Raw genomic sequence first — 18,558 nt, 5'->3', positions numbered from 1 at the left:
GATACCATTAGTTAATTCTGATGGTAATTCAACAGAGTCTGAACTATGTGAATGCTGCCTTAAATAATATATAACTGCAGTAGTTTAAAGCTGTCACTAGAGCTGCTTATAGTATGCAAAGATGGTATAAAGTGACTGCAGGACTAGATTGCTGCAGATGGATTCTTTGCGAGAGCTCCATCATAAGCATCTTTACTACGTACTGACTACAAGCTGTCTCTTATTTTCTCTTTTTCTGAGCCTCATGTCCCCTCCCTTTACTCAGCAGTAGCTGCTTATTTTCCTGCGAGCTGGATTCTACGTATTTTAAGCTTTCAAAATTTGTTTTTTCAAGGTTAAAAAAAGCTTTATTTCTACACAAATGCATTTGATTGCCAGTTCCCCAACAATACCTAATTCTAGAAAACTGTTCTGGACTCAAGTTTTACCTATCATTTATTTCTCCTGAAGGTGTTCTTATACCTTCCTGTCAGTCTTGCAAGGATACAAAGAACTGAATGATCTGTGCCTGACTGTTGCCATGTTATCCTGGGGGGTATTCTTGCCATACTTCCTTCACAAGGGTTGTTTACTTCAGTTAACCATACTACCTTACTACATCCTTGCTGTAGGTAGAAAGCCCTCTTGCTTGTCAGTTTTCAGTCCAATAACTTTTATTAGTCCTAAACTCATACCTAGAAAACGAAATCCCAATTTTGTTCCCATTCATCACTTAATTTCTCACTTACAACTATATGTTCATTATCTTCCTCTTAACTGCAACCAAGAAAAAGCAGGATGTATACCTTGCATAGTAGTTACATGTGAGAAGTCTGTGGAAAAACCCAATAGGCACAGATATTTTAAACTTTTTTTGTAGCATGTATTGTAATATATCATAGGTTTGAAGAAGCAAAAAAGTAAGCTGTTTCAGCAACCTTAATGTGGCTTTTAAATAGATCAGTAGCAATAGTTTCCTTGACTAATAAGTAAAGTGGCTTGGAAAACAGGGGACTTGGAGAAATGTTTGTCGCTACTGGTGCTTAAGAATATTCTTTGTGAACAAATCACAGTAAAGAAATAATCACTTGGCTTTCTTTTGTTACAGGAGCAGTATGAATTGTACTGTGAAATGGGTTCCACTTTTCAGCTGTGTAAAATCTGTGCAGAGAATGACAAGGATGTGAAGATAGAGCCTTGTGGACACCTTATGTGCACTTCTTGTCTTACAGCATGGCAGGTACTGTCATAGTTCAGTTAGTGGAGAAGAGGATGGATTTCTCTGTTACATCCCTGTTTACAGTGTGGGTATATGTTTACTTTTCCAGGTACTCAGTAAGAGGGTTCAAGGACATATATATTTAAAATGATAAACTTTTTCATTTTGTGGACCAAAATCTGTGAAAAATGAAGTTCCAGGAGTCGTTAAAATCTGGACTTGTAGGCTTGCCAAGGCCATTTGCTGACTGCTGCTAAGTGGAAACTATTTCCTGAGCACAGTGTCTACTCAGACAGTGAAAGCGGGGCATTTGGTGCCAATTCAGCCACCCAGGTCACTTCATGATGTATTCAAAAGGCATGAAGAGGACAGGTAGCAGCTGTGAGTGGATAAATGACTAGACAGCATTTTATAAGGAGACAGGATGTCTTTGGTGAGAGAAGGATTCAATCAGTAGTACAAGTCATGAAATGGCCTGTGGAAAAATAAGCTTAAGATTCTTGTGTTTCATGTTAATAATATGTAAAGCACTAAACCACCTAGCTTTAGACGGTTGTTGGGGTAAGAGATTGAATGGAGGGGAAACTCTAATCTCTCAACGCCATTTACAGAATATCGCAAAAAACGCAGAGACTTCCTGGTGACGCAGGTGGGTGTGTTTTGTCCATCTTGTTCATGGACATACCAGTCTGTGGGAAAAGGGAGGACTGGTACCTCTAGTTCAGCACAGTTAACAAGCATTTGCCTTAAAAATTAAAATCAAAAGCAGAGGTCATTCCTCTCTACAACGTCAGACTTTCCCCTAGTAGGTGCTTCTCAAACTCAATCAATTCTGCCTCCTTCTCTCTGCCCCTTTCTTCTTTCGTATCTGTATTTCGTGAGGAGAAGTAATGGTCATCCCATTCTTAGGCAGGACTGTTGCACAGTTAGGCACCAGTCTTTGGTTACAAATGTAGTGAGAAGAGTAAAAAGAATCCTTGACTCTAGTCCATTTTTGACCTGGTTTTAAATGAGTTCATCTCAGTTAATGAGTTTTCATTCTCGTGTTTGAGATATGAATTATAGTACTATAGTTTTTCTTTTCAAATTCCTAATTAAGAAATCATCATTGGCAAGCCAACACGATGTATCAGAAGTATCATTTGAGTTTTTCTTCCATTAGCAATAAAGCTAGCTGAAAAAGGAGTATTCTCAGTTTCCGATTTTGTGTTCTTTCTGAAATTTGAGTTTGATGTGCCAAACAGAAATCTTTCAAATTGCTCACAGATCAGAAATTCTGAGAAAATTCCATTTTAGACATACCCAAATAAGAATATTTATTTCACGACTAAGCAGCTGCTGAGCTGGAACAACATTTCTCATTTCAGGAGTACCCTTTCTCTGTTCTTACCAGTTTCATTCTGAATGACAAACATAGAGGTCTGACTATGTTAATCTTGACTTAAAAAAATTCTGAGGTCTGTAGCCTTCCCCCCCCCCCCCCCCCGCTTAGCTGAAAGGACTAAGCCAAAGGACTGAAATCTTTGTACTTTTGATTGCCGGGTGTCGCGTAGCATGGTAGCAGCATGTTCCGGTGTTGTGCCAGTGATTTGCTCTGATTCTGGAGACTTTGAGAAGCTAAGGTCCTCAGTACTTTGGCTAATGGCTAGGGATTCGGGAAGAGGACAACAAAGCATTTTAGGCTCAGAGAACTGACATGTTTGAAAACATCAAGCTTCATCAGAACATTGCAACCAGCTGTAATTGGCCAGGTACATTTCGGACTTCATTACAAATTTAACTTTTGTATAATTAGTGAGGCAATGAAGAAATATTACACTGTAACAGCATCAGCTGTTGCGAGCTTCTGCTGGGCTAGCATTTAATTGGCAGTATAATGGCTCATTAGACATGCCTCAAGAGGTCCAATACAGATGTTTTCACTAAGCAGAAAAAAATTGAGTAAGCAACATCAGATCTGCATAGAATACTAAAGACGATTCAGAGTTGTTCACCTTTATGGAGATCAGTCTCTCAAATAAGACTTGGTTTAACTGTTTCCTTTTTGTATTATGCAGCAGGAGTAAAATGTCATTTTCTTCCACAGAAATCTATTCTTGTCTAAAAACTACATCTCTGGACTTGATTCTAAAAGCATACGGGCATATATGCTGCATTGTAAGGTTCACAGTAGCTACTCTCTCAATGTTCTAAATAACCTTTCTGTGGGCATGGACAAACGTGTGTATTCATACAGACATCTTGGATCTCAGTTTTAATTTCTCAGTTGTATTCATACTGTTGAATACAAGTCTCTGCTGCTGTGATTGGTTACCCAATATATTTTGGTGAACTTGGTGCTTTTGAAAAGAAAGGAAGGAAACTGCTAGTACAGAACTATCTGACAACACAGCTACAAGAAAGCCTTGAAAATGAAAAGCTCTGTGCCTCATCTGTAAGGCTGTTTTTAGAAAATGAAACTGTAAAGAATTGTATGACTAAGGGAGGACTTCTGTTCACTTGACAGTGATTACCTCAGTAGGTCCATATAATTTGGAGGCACTCTTTGAGGTAGTAAGTGATGTTGACTAGTCCTTTGTAATTAGGATGCAAGGCTACCGGAAGTGGATTACATATATCTTTCCGTACAAAATGAAAATCCAGTACTAACCATGCAAATAGACGTGACTGTTGTCAGGAGACATCATTTATAGTTATCTGGCCTTGGGATACAGTTCTTCCACAAACTGTAAAATCGTCTTTCAGTTTAGTAAGACTGGCAAGTGTCAAGATAAAAATAACGCTATAAAAAAAGTAAAGCTGTCCTTGCATCTAAGAAATCAAAAAGCTGTGCTTGTTTGATGATATTTCAGGATAGGTAGGTTGTTTAGAATTAATTTTGGTGTTCGTATCTTTTTAGCTGTCTGTCTACCTGACTGCAAATATGACACAATGTGATTTGTTAATTCAGATTGAATTATCTTGGTCTCTCAAAGCTTCAGGGCTCTTTTGGGTGTGGGTTTTTGGGGTTTTTTTAATTCAAATCTACATTGTGCCTCTTGATGGAAGAATTTCTTTAAGTGCTTGAAAGACTTCTCTCTGATATTTTTGTTCGTTAGTAGTCCGAAATCTGCTTTAAAGGCTTTTTGATTACTTCTGACAAGGAAAAAAAATATTTCTGAAATGAGTAAAAGGAATGGAAATATGGCTGCTTGAAAATCATTTAACTCACTGTACCGCTTAGAAATTAAAATTCAACTAATTCTTGTTTCTGATAACATGTGAAAATAGTTCCTTGTTTTACATAATGTATTGAAAATGTAGTAAAGTCCTGGTTTGTTACTTGAAACGTCAAAAAATGTTTGTAGCTTTAGATGTTCTGTATACATATCGCTGAATGATGGTAATGTTGCAGCCATGATGGACTGTATATATGTTCTTCAGAGAATAAGAGCTGCATGCCCTAAAGCTCATCTGCATTTTCTAACTTAAAATGAAAAATAAATACTTTATGTTTAATATAAAAGATATATAATAAAATGCATTATCTCTGTCTACACACCTTGCCTTCTTTCCTCTGAAGAAAGAGGAAGATTATAATCCTAAAAGGCAAGGTGTTACTTCCTGATCTATAATACTAAGACAATTACAATTTTGGTGCTTTCTAGAGATAATGGTTGCATTTTGATTAGTTATTTTTAAGTGAAGCTTAATCTTTTGAAGAGAGACAGCTTTAAAAGTGCAGTCTTTTTACCATTTACTATAGTTAAATATCTATGAATCTGTTTCCTGTTCACTCAGTGCTTCTTTACAAGCTCTTAGAGACCTACTAAGGGCAGTTTTGTGTAGAAAGATGCAAGACCTACTTTTTAAACTGCTTCTATTTTTTATTTTTAAAAATTTATGTACTTTTTTTGTCTTGCTATAGGAATCTGATGGCCAAGGCTGTCCCTTCTGTCGCTGTGAAATCAAAGGAACTGAACCAATCATTGTGGATCCCTTTGATCCAAGGGATGAAAACTCCAGGTGCTGCAGTATTATTGATAGCTTTAGTATGCCCATGTTGGACTTGGATGACGATGATGATAGAGAAGAGTCTTTAATGATGAATCGTTTGGCTTCAGTCCGAAAGGTAAATTTTCAAATACTGTATAACAGATAAAGCTATATGTTTGTAAATGAAGCTTCCTGTAACTTTAAACAGTGAGAGGTTGCACTTCATGCTCTAGGTTTCAGCAACTCACTGAACAGTTCTCGGGTTGAAAAAGCAAAATGCATCAATATTGCAGCAATAATACTAAAGTTGAATAGGAGAAAAAAAAATTCCAGATTCTCAGCTGATATGAACTGAATTAACTCTGTTTATAATGGAGGAAGCATGAGTTTGCACCAGCTGAGACTCTAATCCAAAGTATGCTGTATGGACAATTCCCTGAACTTTTATTTGTAAGAAACAAAAAATTTCATCTATAGAGAATATATTATTAGTTTTCTGCACATGTGTATACACATGCACAGAATGTTTTAGGATTAATCTTGAGTTTCTAAATAGGTTATGAATATTACTGCTTTGTAAAGGTGACTTGGAACCCAATTTGTATTGCACACAAGTAGCTTTTAATCATGTGTCATGTGAGTTGTCTATGGGGTTTTTTTTCCTGTATTTTTAGTATTAGGTACTTTTAGCGGGAAAAGCGTATCTGAGATTATTCATGGTGACTTTGTGTTTTGGGATGTTGTTTGTTCTGAAAGTGCTCTATGTTACATTCTGGGATCTTTGGTCACAGGAGATTTTGTCACTGATAAATAAGCACTGTCATTAACAAAAGTTTGTTTTATGTTGGTAGTTTTCACTACTATGTTTCAGTCTGGAATAGATATTGTCGTAGGCCATGTAACACTGAATTTTACAGTGCATTTTCTATATTTTACCTTTTACTAAGGTCATCTAGGTTGAATAGTTGCCTTGGAATTAATTCTGTAATGTCTTACTCTTCCATTTCCTTACTGTTGTATTGTTTTTTAAAAAAAAAAAGTTTCACCCTCATATCTGAGAGTATCTGTCAGTTAATATGCATACTTCTGATATCCTTCCTAACCTCTTAAGTCATATGAATCATTCTTGTGTTGTGTATGTAATACAACACAGCCTACTCTTGGGAACAGTTTATCCTTCCTGCTTGGACTTAAATTGCAGTCTGCAGCCTGACCTCTGTGAGATAGCCTTGAATTGATGGGCTTTTACAACACTATCACTTCCATGATAAGGCAAAAATGCATTATGCTTTTATCAAAAGAAGGAACAATAGGCTTTACTATAAGGAGTCTTGTTTTCAGTATCCACCAAATGCTTGAGTGCTTTGGTGCTTGCTGTTTTTATGTCATTAATTTCATTGTTCAGTGAAAGAAACCTACTAATTATCCCTGAAATTTAGGAACAGCTTTTTCTACTCTGTTAGTCTCCTGAAGTCCTTACTTGAAAATGTTGAATTATCAGGTCATTCGGTGATTTTTCAGCTGCTTTCTTCTTCTTAAAACTGTTACCAATGGTTGTACAGTGATGCTCTTAGCCACGCTATCTGTGTGGAATATGGCATTATTTCTATACACTTTTTGTTAGTAATGCCTTCATCAGCCTTGTCTATTTCTTTTAATCATTATTTATTTTTCCTGCTAAACAGTGTTTCTTCAGAGCCTGCTAGAAGAAATTATTTTTTTCCTCTATGACATTATGTAGGATTTTACCCTTTTTGAATTTTCCTTCTGTTTCTTGTTAATACTGTTAATATGAACATGGTACTGCATAATGGCTGTTGTAGTCATTTGATTTGTTGAAACAATGGAAGTTAGATGACAAAGACAATAATTTAGTTCTTGCAGCCAACCTGCTGATACTGTTGTTACTTTGTAATCCCAGTGAAAAAAATTTTCAATTCTTATTTTATTGCAAGGATTGTCATCTGCTTTCTCAGCGTAAAATCCCTGAAAATCAAATGGGCTGATTTTGTCTCAAATCACCTGGCTAGAACACATGGTATTACTGAGAAAATAATCTTGTGGTATATCTGGCTAGTAGTGAGCTGGGAGATGTTAAACTTGCTAGAAGAGGAAAGTTCCAGGGACATGAAGTCCTAATGGAAGTGACTGTAGGGCTTCATGATGTATTGCAGAAATACTCAAATCGATCCTTACTGTCCTGAAAGCCTTGTGGGAGGGGCACTGTTAAAATGTTTCTAAGCTGTTACTACCAGTTTTCACTATCTTTGGGACTTGTGCTTGGAAATATATTTCTAACGCAAAGAATAGTTGCAGTAAGCTCATTTTAGAAGCACACACAGTCAGGTTCATCACTGATTAAGGGGCCTGGGTGGGTTTTTAAGTGAGCTCTTCTTGACAAAATGAAAAGCTGAAAAACACTTTTTGGAATTGTCGTTAAAGTGTAAAGAAGATAAATTTTTTTTTTTTAATCACCTGCTGTACCTGTATGAATTATCAATATAAGTTGGATATCAGAAAAATACCAATTCTGCAGTTTATCACTCTGTCTCTGAAGCGTACTCATAAACTGTAAGAGGTATCTGAATTAAGTCACTGAGGGACCTCAGACTTGAAATTGCTTTAAGGAAAAGAATAATCACAAAGCTGCTTACTCATTCTTTAATGGAATGAGTAAATGGATACACTTTAAGAAAAATGAATCATTCTTGCTAGGTGTTGTGTATGAGTCAGCAGCAGATCAGCTGTAACAGAGGCTTTAGAGAAATCCACTGCAATTAGTCTGTTTATCTGCCTCATCAAGCAGCTTATTTTTTTTAATTTCCAAACTGTCTTCAGATATTTCTTTATGAAAGAAAGAGGAAAAGTGGTGCCAAAACCTCTGTTAATTGTCTCATCGCTGAGAAATTTCTAGCCCCATGGTATCAGATTAGCTAATGCAGTTATTGCCTGAAGCGTTCCTTTTCTCAGCTCTATACCGTTTGTACTAGCCAAGCACAACATTATGAAATGCACATTAAAAATATGTGCAGATTACAGGCTCAGGTAAATATTAAAAATGGCTTTTTTCATTTTTAAAGAGAGCATTTGAGTTTCTAATAGACTATGTTTATTATTCCATGATGCTTAATACTCCATTGTCCCATGAATTAAGAGTTATCTGACACTTTACCTTGTACAAGACGTAACTTGACACACGTCTTTTAAAAAGAAAGAAAATAAGGAAAATGCATAGTGCAGGAGTTCTTGTTAAGAGCAAATAATTTTGAATTAATAAGTGCTAAGATAATTGTTTGATCCAAATAATATTACATGAAAACATAGAGGAAGGCCCTAGAAGTATAAGAGACTATGAGGTTTTCAATAGCTTAAAGTAAATTAACATTCTCTAAAAACGCTTTCTTCTAAAACTAGATGAAGTTACCTTGTCTGGGGAGTTACCGTCTTCTCTGGAATTAATTTCCTAGCTGTATGAATGCACCAAAACCTGACTTTGATTCACACTGTTACTTTAAAATAGTTATAGGAAATTGTCAAAGCTGAAAGCCACTGCTTCTTCCAGCAGATGAGTTAGGTCAAACTTAACAAATCATGACAAAAGACCTTGGTTCTCAAAAATATGAGCGGAGACTATGTTTTTGACTCCTCCCCCTCATTTCCATATTATTAAATTACTTTTTTCTGGTAACGAAAAAAGGCATGTATTGCACAGTAATAATGTTTTTAATTTCATCATATAAAATACAAGCATGCGTAAAAAAAGACTTCAAATACGAAGCCAGGTATTCCCTGCCGCTGTACATTCTGAACTCATACATACATGTCACTTCCTTCTTAATGGTACACCTGGTTTGTGGGAATTTGTTAGAATCATGCCACACAACAAGAGAGTCCTTAATTGCTTAGTTATTAGTATTTGAAAGAGGTGTAAATGCTGGGAGGCAGTGTGCCTCCCTTAGTTAAAATGTATTTTACTGGGCTGCGTGGCGCTGACTCTCACAGCCTTAACATCCTCTCCCTCCTTCACATGCATTTTCTTGGGTCAGCAAAAGAAACATCAAATAAAGAACAAGCCTGTCTATGTAAAAAATGTTTACAGCCATCAGTGTTAAGTGATGTAACTATATCCTCCTACAAATTTTTAGGTCCAGATTATTAACCTGTCTAGGTCACAACTTATCCTAACAAGAAATAACAAATATGTGAGTTACTCTTAACCGATTATAAATAAAGAAACTTCAGGGAACTACTGGGAAATGAAAAGTCCACTTCTGGTGTAGGTCTGCTTGGATGTTCTTAAATATCTCATGATGCAATTTGTAAATTACTGAGTTCACTCCAGCAGGACACTAACAGTCAGGATGATATTCCTCAGTCAGTCACTTGTTAGGATTTGTGTTGAGTATGCTTTTCATATGTGCCTATCTGACAGAAAGGCGTTTGAAGCTAAAACTCTTGATTCAATAGCCCGACTGCTAATATTTCCATCAGAAGAACCTTCACTAGAAATTGTAACCAATGTCAGAAGCAGCCTTATTCTTGAATTCACAACCACTAGGGGCAAACTGATACCAGTATATCCCAGTAATAAATACATCCGATTAAATAACACAAGTGTGGTCTGCTCTGCATTACAATTGCAAAGTGAGTCACAGCTGCTTTTCCCTTGGCAGCAGTCATGCCAACCAGATGAAGTCCATGTTGTTACAAAGGAGTCTGTGTTCTTTTCCTTAATTACATCTTTATTGCACAGGTCTGTGTGTGTTGCAGCAGAGCCCCTTTGTACGCTGAAGGTCTGTCTTCTGTCACTGCCAGTTCATTTGTATTAGTTTGTGTCTTGATCGCTGCTGCACTTGTCCGGTTCTATCATCGCTGCACTTTGCTTGGTTTCATCAAAGTTCATTCTTCATAGGTCTAGGTGATTCTTACTGTAATACTCTTAATATGGCACATAGCCACCATAGAAGTGATGACGTACAGTATTACGTAGTAATTGACATCATACAATTTAGTTCATTGGCTATTCTCACCCAAAATCAAATCCCCTTGAGGTAAACATCGGAATCCCCCACCCTTCCACATCACCTACCAATCTCTTTGTCCTTAGGGAGTCTGCCAAAAAGAGTACGTATTATGTACATCTGTTAATGCCCTGGCATCCACATGAAGTGCAGCCATCTTGTTGGCCTAGCTGCCAACAAACATCAAATGATGCAGCTAGACAGGTTGGATGGGGGTAGACAGGAAAAACATTGGGGTTTTTTATAACGGGAATATGGTGGAAATCTGATACTGAATGCTGAAGAAAACCTGTTTGTTGCTGTGGAATATTTTGTTTTGTTTGTTCTATTTTTAGTTTCAGTAGATCTAAACAAGGAATCATAATTCTTAGTTTCTCCCAGTAAAGCATTCTCTCTTATTTCAGCACCAAGCAGTGACATGTCTTAAGCTTCCTTGTAGGGGAGAGAAACTGCTTTTGCTATCAGCTATTTTCCTTTTCTTTTTTTTTTTTTTCCCTTCTCGTGCCTCATAAGTTATTCTTCAACCTGTTGGCCATCATCAGTTCTCTTTTTGAAATCTCTGGGGCCACAGCATGCTCTGATAGCATTGTGGCTGTAGGCAATTGTAGTTCAGGGGACTGAAAGATTATTTTGCTCTTCTGAAACAAGACATTGATGACAAACTTAAATTGAAGTCCCTTCACAAGCTTAAGACTTTGAAAAATTTCCATTTCATTTTGGCAGTTGTGATTTACCATTCATGGAATATGGTGGGTAGAGATAGCTAAGTACCAAATATATATGGAACCAGAAGTTTTTCACATAAATTAGTCTCCTGTTTCAACAGGATTAAAACCATGTCAGGTTCTAAGAAGCTTGAATTTTTAAATGAATTCTCATGTTCTAGTTTTTGTTATTGCCTACTACATATTAGGTGTGTCTTTCAGCCACTTGTTTCCATAAATCTGAAAATAACATCAGTCCCCAGTGGGTTTTAAGTGTGAATATTTCCATGATTTCTGTTTCTGCTGGAGCTGGACTGTTTTTATGGCAGGAGAAAAGAACTCTCACATGGATGAGACCAGTGGGCTCACTGAGGGAAGAGCGTATCATTTTGCCTAGTGATTCTGTACAGGAGAACTGCGTAAGAGAAGATTGTCATAGAGAAACAGTGATGGATGCTTAAAATGCTGATGATTTTGATTCATAAGTTTTCAGAAGACACATACATTCCATTTTCTATGGAAATATGATTTGAAAATGGGCTGTAGTTAACAGACAATATCCTAGGCGTACGGCTTTTAAAAATCATGTATAGAATTTTAGATGGAGTAGTCTCTGAATAAAAAGGTCATCAAGAGTAGCAGTACTACAGTAGAATCTCTGTCTACGTTTGTGATTGTTTCCTTTTGTATGGCAATGATTGCTTGTTTTTTAAACAAATTACTGAAATATATATTCTTTTATTTTCATCACAAGTTAACATGGATCTTAGTTAGTTTTGAGGTAGAATGACTTGTTGACTTCTTTTTCAGTAACCGTAAGCTGAGCATCTGTACTGTCTATTAATTAAGAGTAGCACGGTGTCCATTATGGTAAATGACTATTAGTAAGTACCTGACAAGTATCAAATGTTTTAGTCATGGAATGGAAGTTGTATACTTGGTCATCAGGTAAATACTAGTAATATTCTTTTTTCTGTTTTGAAGTGCAATGAGAGGCAGAATTCACCAGTGACTTCCCCAGGATCTTCCCCTCTTGCACAAAGAAGAAAACCGCTTCCAGACCCCCTGCAAATCCCACATCTCAGTCTTCCACCTGTACCTCCTCGTCTGGATCTTATTCAGAAGGGAGTAGCACGATCACCATGTGCCAGCCCAACTGGATCACCAAAGGTAAGTCTTATTGAACCATTATTTCTTTATATATGAATATTGAGAAATTGTATTTAGTTGTTTTCAAGGTGAGCTTGCTTTTTTGTTTTGGAAGATAGACTATTACAAAATTTTCCATGTGTATTTTCTTTTTCAGGAGTTTGCTCTGTCCAAAAGAACTTTAATTCCTTGTAGCTTAGAAAAACTTTAGATTAGATCCACATTGATTATGTCTCTTATCTCCCTCAGTTGACTTTGGCGAGTGCCTGTCCCTTTGCATAATACTTTACATAGTTAGATGTTTACAGCTACATGTGCTAGTCAAATGTGACCTCTGTCTGATGATTATATTGCACTTGGTTATGGTCAGAATTTTAAAGACATTGCTGTAATGGATCAATTCTGTAATAAACCCTGATTCATGAAAATAGATAGAAATAAAAGCTTTCCTGAAAATAGATTTTGCGGTCATTATATCATTTAGATTATATGTTGTGCTCTGATGATGATTTATGCTCAATTTCCACAGTATCCTTACAAGAAAAATATGTGCAGGTACCCTGCTTTCAAAACCTTAACTGGCATATATTAGGACTCAAGTTTCAAGGGAAATAATAATGAGACTATAGCTAATAAATTGTATGCTGTGTTTTGTGAAACTAATGATACTAAAGAGTTAATGATTTTTTGAGTGGATAAGCATGAATGAGAACAAATACTATGTTGCTCTCTATTATGAGTTGATCGTTTTGTTGTGATTGCTGTATAGAGAGGGGGAGTTAGGTTTAAATTTTTATTTTTAGATGATGAATTCAAATTCAAGTTCAAAACATAACTTGAAACATAACTTGAACACCTATTATGTGTGCTCATAATAATCCCATATGAAGTACCCTCATTATTTTGTCACTTTTTTACTTCAAGCTTGAAAATCAACCTCTTTAAGATCCTAGCGCTTTATAATTTAGAGGAAAAAATAGAAGTTTGAATAGTTTCTTTAAGCTTCTTTCATCACTTTTTATATTGTACAAGGGAATTTATGACACATTGAGGATGTATGCTAAACATTTGGCACATCCATTAAAAATAAATTTTACAGTAGCATATTTTTACAAAGTTCACGTCTTATAAAAAAACAGAAAATCAGAAATACCATTAATATTGCTTTAAATTTTTCGGTGAAATTATTTTGAAAATGCTGGGTTTTTCCTTGAAACTTTTCCTGAAGAAAAAAAAAAAAATTTGGGGGGGGTGAAAGGGAAATAAGATCGGGGTAACAAGGAATAATTTCATACTTTAAAAATTTTGTATTTTAAAAAAAAAAAAAAAGATGACAGTTTCGTCCTGCCAAGACAACTACTTCAGTCAAAAAACTCTTCTCTTTTTCTGCAATGGAGAACTATAACTATAAGCTATAACAAAAAATTTGGACCTAGCCATTATCTTCCTGCCTTGACAGTGAGAATAACTATTTTCCTTAAGTAGCAGCTGAATTAAACATTCTTTATTTAATATACTGTCCTATTTATATGAATGGACCTGAAGGTAAAATAACTTTATTTTCAATCTAAGTGACGTGTTGAGGTGCTGCTCGAAGAATAAAGGTGGGCTAACCTGTGAAGTGAGGGCAAATACTATTCTTACTTTAAAACCTTTGTGGCCTTCATCTCTTCAAGTGGTAATAATATGCAGGTTTACCAGAGTCCATGAAAATTCCACCTCCCAAGGGAAATAATCTTCCATGTATTTCTTATGGTAGCTGGTGGTAAGAGAAAAACATTTTGTAAAGACCTGGCCTGAGTGTTATTTTGTAAAATGCTGTTAGTAATTCACTCCTAATGAAAATGTTTTGGTTTTATAGGATTTGTGCTCTTAGAAGCTCTACAGCTACCTGTATAAGTTTGGGGTTTGTTTGTTTTTTTTTTCCCCGGTAACTTGGTTTGCAGCTTTTTCCAAACATTCCTTAGAATTCATTTCAGCAGTGATTCAAAGGACCAAAGCAAAGGATTCTGGAAAAAAGTTATGGATCAGATAAATCTGCCTCAGTCAGTTTTCTTTTATCCCATTCACCTCCTTCCTTGAGTTACTCATGCAACAGCAGAAATGGGGGCATGCTTTCTGAAGAGAGGCCAGGTTGTCTGCAGAACGCAAAGACAAGACTAACATTTAACCTACTGGCAAGTACTCTTGTGATGTCTTGAAAATATCTCAATTAGAAATGGTAAAGCCATACTTGATCATGAGAGAAATATGCATGCCTATATGTAACTTTTTTTTTTTAAACTTACTGTGTTGTTTAGTCTTCTCCTTGTATGGTGAGGAAACAAGACAAACCTTTGCCAGCACCACCACCTCCCTTGCGTGATCCTCCACCGCCCCCACCGGAGAGACCCCCTCCAATTCCACCAGACAACAGGATAAGCAGACACCTGCATCATCCGGAAAGCGTGCCTTCCAGAGACCAGCCGATGCCCCTTGAAGGCTGGTGTCCCAGAGATGTGTTTGGGACAAGTCAGTTAGTAGGATGTCGAATAGGGAGTGATGCTTCTCCCAAACCAGGACTGACTGCCATTTCAAACATAAATGGAAGGCACAACCGCATAAGTTCTGATCCAGGATTTATGAGGAAACACAGACGTCACGAGCTGCCTGCAGAAGGTGCCAAGGTATGAAATGAGCTGAATGTGTTGAATCCTAATTTGATACCCTACTGCAGCAGTCGTGCATTGGCTAAAGTACTGTTTATATTGGTCAGTGTTGATCTGCTGTTTCCGAATCTTTCCTGTTGATACTTAATAATAAGCTGGTCATAAATAAATGGTTTGTTAAATACTGTAATTTGTAAAGCAACAGTACATGAGGGTCTAAGTTACAATTTTAATACGAAACCTTCAAAAAATGGCTTGGAGAGAAAATTCCAGATTTGCTATAGTCTTTTAGCAAATTATCCATAGCTGGTCCATGATAATAATACAGCACTGTATGCTGTAGTATAGTTATATAGCATCTCAGGTCCACTTTGGAAGTGTGTTATGCCAAAATTGTGTATGCACTTGCTGATGGAATAGTAGACGTTCCAGCTACCTCTGTCATAGGTGAGGTGAGGACTTGTTAACCTCTTCAGACTGTAATGTATGCAATATATACAGATGATGTATACAAATACACTTAAATTGTCAGATAGATTGTGTGCATTAACATAAAAAGCTAAATGTTCTAAAGGTCACTTGTCTGTTTCACCAGTAAAACGTTATTTTCAAAAGAGCATTAAATCAGTCATGATGTTCAGTATACTCTAATGGAAAAGATCTAACCTGCCTTGACCCTAAGAAAGAGGAAACAAATACATCCAAAGCCAAGCTAAATGTAGAATCATTTATTGTATCTTTACCACTGGCTATATGGGCAGCATCCTTGAAAGTGCTCAGTGGCACAACCCCAGTATTGCATTGTTTGATTTGGTATTATCATCAATACTCTAAACCTTATTCAGGATAATTAGCATTGCAACTCCCTTTTTCTTTGGCAGTTGTTTACAGTACTACACATATCTTTAGCTGAATTTTTCCTCCTTTGTACTTAAATCAGAACTCCAGCTGCTGGGGTTGTACGTTTTTGTAATTTGTCCATAGCAGCTTTTGACTTCTCTTGGACAGATGTCCAGTGTAATGTCTAATAATCCATTTTCAGTGCTGAGGGTGTTCAGAGTTGTCACTTGCAACCTTTCCACTGATTGTTTAGCTTGGTTTGGCTAGGGGGCATCTGCTTGTCACCCACAGGAGAAGTATGTTTTCCTGTCCTTGGTTGCAGTGAATAGTATGTATATCTATAACTATGGTGTTTCTTCTACCAAAAAAATTGAAGGATTATTTCTGTGTGTTAATTGAAGATATCTGGGGAGGAGAACGTAGAGGGAGTAGTTCTGGCATTAGGCAGCTTCAGACAACTTGCAAGACTATGTACAGTTGGGGAGGCTTAGGTTTGAAAAGAGATCAAGTGGTGATGGCCTAAGAAAAAATTCCTAGTTCCGCTCTAATCAGTTTTATCAAAGCAGCTCAGTAATTTATTCATGGAGCAGGTTATTAACTCAAAGCTGCTGCTCTTTTTTTTTTTTTTTTTTTCTTGAAGACTACATAGCTTGTGCTAAGAAGGATGGATTTGTGGTTAAGTCACGGTAGTTATAAATCATCAATTTTTCTCCCTATTTGCTTTTCCCAAGGTCACAAGCTATTTAACCTTTCTGTCTCCATTTTAATTTTTTTTTTTTATATGGGTGTTTTGGTTGTTTTGAAAGTACGTTACTGAAATTCAATTAGTATTGGTAAAGAACGTTGACATGTATGATGAAAGGTGCTTAAGAAGTCCATGATCTTCTATATAATTAGAATGTGTCTTTATCAGCATTGAGGCAAAACACCAAAATTTTACTTACAACTAGGCTGTTGTTTAAAATGCTGTAGCTTTTCATCTGATTCTAAAAGGATACTGGGTTTATATCTTCATATAGCATTCCAGTTGTGGTCTGGTGCAGTATTGAAGCTGATGGAATGAATACTCCTCAAATCAGAATAACCACTCAGTATAGAAGTGCCATTGTAGGCTGGAGAAGTTACATATGTATTTCTTTAACCAAATACTGTTTGAACCATCATCTTCAGGTTATAGATCTAAGCCATTTGGTTAAGTGGAGCAACCGACAACTCTGAATTATCGTTTCAGGCTGTATGCACATTCATAAGGGAAACATTTAATGAATTTTCATCCCTGATTCAGATATCAATTGTAATATAATCTTTTTGCTATTGGTAAAAGCCAAGAATTAGGAAGACAATCCTGTGGGTAGGGGGGTGGATTCTGGCAGACACTGTATCACAGAGTTTTAAAAAACACTAATATGTTTAGCATGCTGTATCTGTTGTTTTCCCACTGTACTTACCTCTCTCCCTTCGGTCGGTTTGCAATCTTGAAATCTTAATTTTCCCCGAAGCAGTTCAGCTCTAACTGAGTAGTCCATCTAGTAGCCGTGATGTGGAACTCCCTCTTTTGGTGAAGTTTTACACTAATGTGTTCTGCAGCTCCCAAATGGGGTGAGCTGAAACAGGTATGAAAGAGTCACTTCAGATAACAGCTCTGTAGTGTGAACTCCTGGGAAAGCCCTTACCCATAATCTTCTCAAACTCTATTTTGTAATAACTAGTTGGTGAACATCCATGATGATAAATAGGAGGAGAGACCCATTGTAACACTTGTGTAATTTTCAGGTCTTTTCAAATGGTCATCTGATAAATGAAGAATATGATGTCCCTCCACGGCTTTCACCCCCTCTTCCAGCTGCCTCCATCATCCCTAGTATAAAGTAAGTTAACTTTATTTGTAAAAGAAATGTGTTAATTAACATTAGATAATAGCACTGATTCTCTGGTGCTAAAAGAACAACGGGAAAAAGAAAGAAATAAAATGAACTAATATAGCCTGGTGATACATTTTCCATGAACTTGAATGTTGCTTTACAAAGGAAACGTAAATTGTATTGATTAAGTGGGAGCAGTTCTAATGTTAATTGAACATACTGCATTTTTATAGGAAGAGAGAATAAATTGTGGCAGGTCTTTCTCACAGGTATTTGGCAGTGGGAGCAGACACTGTCTGGTTTTGCTTCTACTACTACAGAAGAAGTGTGGTCAGAGCTATTTGTCGCAGGAGATGCGAGATTCTAGGGAAAGTACTAAGGGTAAAGAGCACAATTTGTGTGCGTTCTGCCGCTGATCCCGTCATGCTTTCTGGGCTTTCTACGCATGGAGCTTTATCCAGGGTTCACACCAGTGTCTTTTCTTTGTTGTGGCTAAAAACCAACCAAACAAAAATATTTTATATCCGTTTTAAATGGAGTCAACCTCCCTGAGTTCCAGAATACGGTTTGGGAAATTTTGTCATTTCAAGTTGCAGACTACTCTTAGTCTTCCAGTAACATGGCTGTTTATTTGGTACCAAGATGCTGCTGTGCATAGCAAGTATCTTTGGACTCTGAATCACACAGGATTTTCTACAGAACAAGAGACATTTGAAATAGAAAGCTTGGAAGTGCTATAAAGTAGTTTGTCAATTTTTTGTGTTTTTGTAAGGAAATCAGAGCATATTGCAATGTTTGCTGTTATCCTGCAGTTTCTTTCCAATGTACTCCTTGTGACTCTTGCTGTTAAATAAAATAATTGGGCAGTCAGTACATATTAATACTGAGAATTTTCTCATTATTGTGTAATTTTGCCATATCTTCAGCAGTCGTTCCATTGTTGTCCTGTTAGTGGTAACATAAAAGACAAATATATTTCAGCATTTCATTAATGTGCTGTTTTTTCTCTTCCTAAGCACTAGAATAAAGGTGCAGTCGAGCACTGACTTTTTCATTCGGAAGCATGTGTTCAGGTGGAATAATTGCTGAGTTGAAGCTCTCCATGTTTACTTTCAGTTCAGAAGCAAATTTTAGAACATTATCCAGACATTTTTGTAACTG

General features: G+C 36.6%; 1 protein-coding gene across 2 annotated transcripts in view; it reads left to right on the top strand.

Annotated features, from left to right (window-relative positions):
• Positions 1-18,558, top strand: part of CBLB (Cbl proto-oncogene B) — a 136,111-nt gene that overhangs the window by 88,718 nt on the left and 28,835 nt on the right. For both annotated transcript variants that reach the window (XM_076350328.1, XM_076350334.1), the window contains exons 9-13: positions 1,088-1,219; positions 5,106-5,309; positions 11,883-12,068; positions 14,348-14,713; positions 17,309-17,403. In XM_076350328.1, coding sequence (XP_076206443.1) covers positions 1,088-1,219; positions 5,106-5,309; positions 11,883-12,068; positions 14,348-14,713; positions 17,309-17,403 — 983 coding nt within the window. The remainder of the gene's footprint in view (positions 1-1,087; positions 1,220-5,105; positions 5,310-11,882; positions 12,069-14,347; positions 14,714-17,308; positions 17,404-18,558) is intronic.

This window comes from Aptenodytes patagonicus, chromosome 1 (genome assembly GCF_965638725.1).
Source record: "Aptenodytes patagonicus chromosome 1, bAptPat1.pri.cur, whole genome shotgun sequence".
Lineage (NCBI taxonomy): Eukaryota > Metazoa > Chordata > Aves > Sphenisciformes > Spheniscidae > Aptenodytes > Aptenodytes patagonicus.
The sequence above is the reverse complement of the archived record's forward strand: the minus strand, read 5'-3'. Positions and strand labels throughout refer to the sequence as shown.